This window comes from Phanerochaete carnosa, assembly GCF_000300595.1.
Source record: "Phanerochaete carnosa HHB-10118-sp unplaced genomic scaffold PHACAscaffold_81, whole genome shotgun sequence".
Classification (NCBI taxonomy): Eukaryota; Fungi; Basidiomycota; class Agaricomycetes; order Polyporales; family Phanerochaetaceae; genus Phanerochaete; species Phanerochaete carnosa.
Genome location: NW_006767708.1, coordinates 7,237 through 8,870, shown reverse-complemented (window position 1 = coordinate 8,870; position 1,634 = coordinate 7,237). Strand labels below are relative to the sequence as shown.

General features: G+C 48.6%; 1 protein-coding gene across 1 annotated transcript; it reads left to right on the top strand.

The window, feature by feature from the left end:
• Positions 1–792: 792 nt before the first annotated feature.
• PHACADRAFT_202008 (uncharacterized protein) lies at positions 793–1,252 on the top strand (the record flags this gene model as incomplete). The annotated part of the gene is made up of 3 exons (XM_007402280.1): positions 793–894; positions 952–1,153; positions 1,212–1,252. 3 exons carry the CDS (start codon positions 793–795, stop codon positions 1,250–1,252), a joined length of 345 nt encoding a protein of 114 aa, XP_007402342.1.
• Positions 1,253–1,634: the final 382 nt, after the last annotated feature.

Here is a 1,634-nt window from a genome sequence, read left to right as displayed (position 1 = left end):
CCGAAGTCCTGTCTGAGGCTTTGCCACTCTGTAAGCCCTGACAATCTTGTCCAAATTGTGGTCTGAGAGGTTGGAGAAGGAGTAGTCAATTTTATAACGCTTGAGATGACTGTACAGCGTATTCCGACTGAGTCCGACAAGCTTAGCAAGCCTGGAAACAGAGATCTTCCTTTGTGGAGACATGGCAGCATGGAGATATGCAACGTCAACTGTTTTCCTAGGTCGACCTCTCTTCTCTGTCCTAACAACATTGACAGGCTGCATCTGTACTGTAGTCAAAGATTCTCTGATGGTATTTCTTAGCTCCCAATCTCATGATGTGTAAAGTAAGTGCTTACATTCTCTCCACATTTTGAAATGCCAACCACAGAGATTGAACCAGATCTGCCACAACTTGTGCACAGGTCAGGAGCCAGTCATGAGGAATGCTCTCTGATGGAGCTGCATTATCCAAAGCAAGGAGTAGTGAGCAGATGTCTGACGTAAGAGCTTCTATCTGCAGCTTAAGTCAAACTGGGTCGGGCTCAGCAGTTTGAAGCATACGATGTGCCCGGTCACACCCGCCAGAGATTATTTGGTATGCTGCCAGTATATTTGGAGGCCATGAGAGGTTATTGGAGAGGGCAGGAAGTGGTGGAATTGTGGCCACGACACAGAGATGAATAGCACGGCAAACAGAAAGGCAAGCAAGGGCGCTTGACACTTCTCACTTCTGCTCAGGCTCTTCACTGCTCTGCCAGCTCATCACCTCCCGCACGCTCATACACTACTTACTCTGCTCACTGTTCAACCATGGATCTTGCAGCTGGCATGGAGGAAAATGTGCCTGCATCTGCATCTGCACCTACACAGAGCATAGAGCGCTATGCAGATGACGGAGACCTGGTGCTTCAGGTATGTCAGCATGCAGCAATAAATGTGTTGCGCGAGACTGAGACCTGAGCCAATCAGGTTGATTCCACCATTTATAAAGTACATCGGTCGCTGTTTTGCATGCATTCGGAGGTATTTGCAGGCATATTTACCCTTCCAAGCCAGCTAGAAGGGTCTTCCAATGAGCATCCGATGAAATTGGAGATTGTCACATTTCCTGAAAATCAGCCAGTGTCGAGTCAAGATATAGACTACCTGCTGGACTGGCTCTACAATAAGTGTGTGTCCATAGTTGATATTTTCACCACTTACCACAACATCTCTTTAGAGGTGTCCAGGTCCCACCTACCTAGTAAAAATGCTCCTTGCAGTCTTGTGATTGGGGACATTGTGGGAAATTACCCCTGCTTGCAAGTGGGCAGTGCATTTCTTGACAGAGATGACGGAGTTGGATTCATGTGACCACGCGCAACTTGCACAGTGCTATCGGGTGGCCAAGTGGGTTGATCCTGCCTTCCAAGCTCTTTACCACAGGCCTCTAAGCACTCTTACCGACACCGACATGAACAAGATTGGCCTGAAATTTCTCTCAGTCTTGGCCAAGGCTAAGGAAGCTGTCCATGCCCAGAGCCTCCACATGGCAGGGTATCCGCCAGTGATAGCACATGTCATGTGTGAGAATCAAGCCCAATGCACTGCTGCATTCGAAGAGGCTTGGTGGACAAAGGTGGCTAGGTGCGTCTTGTGTCCAAAGGAACCTC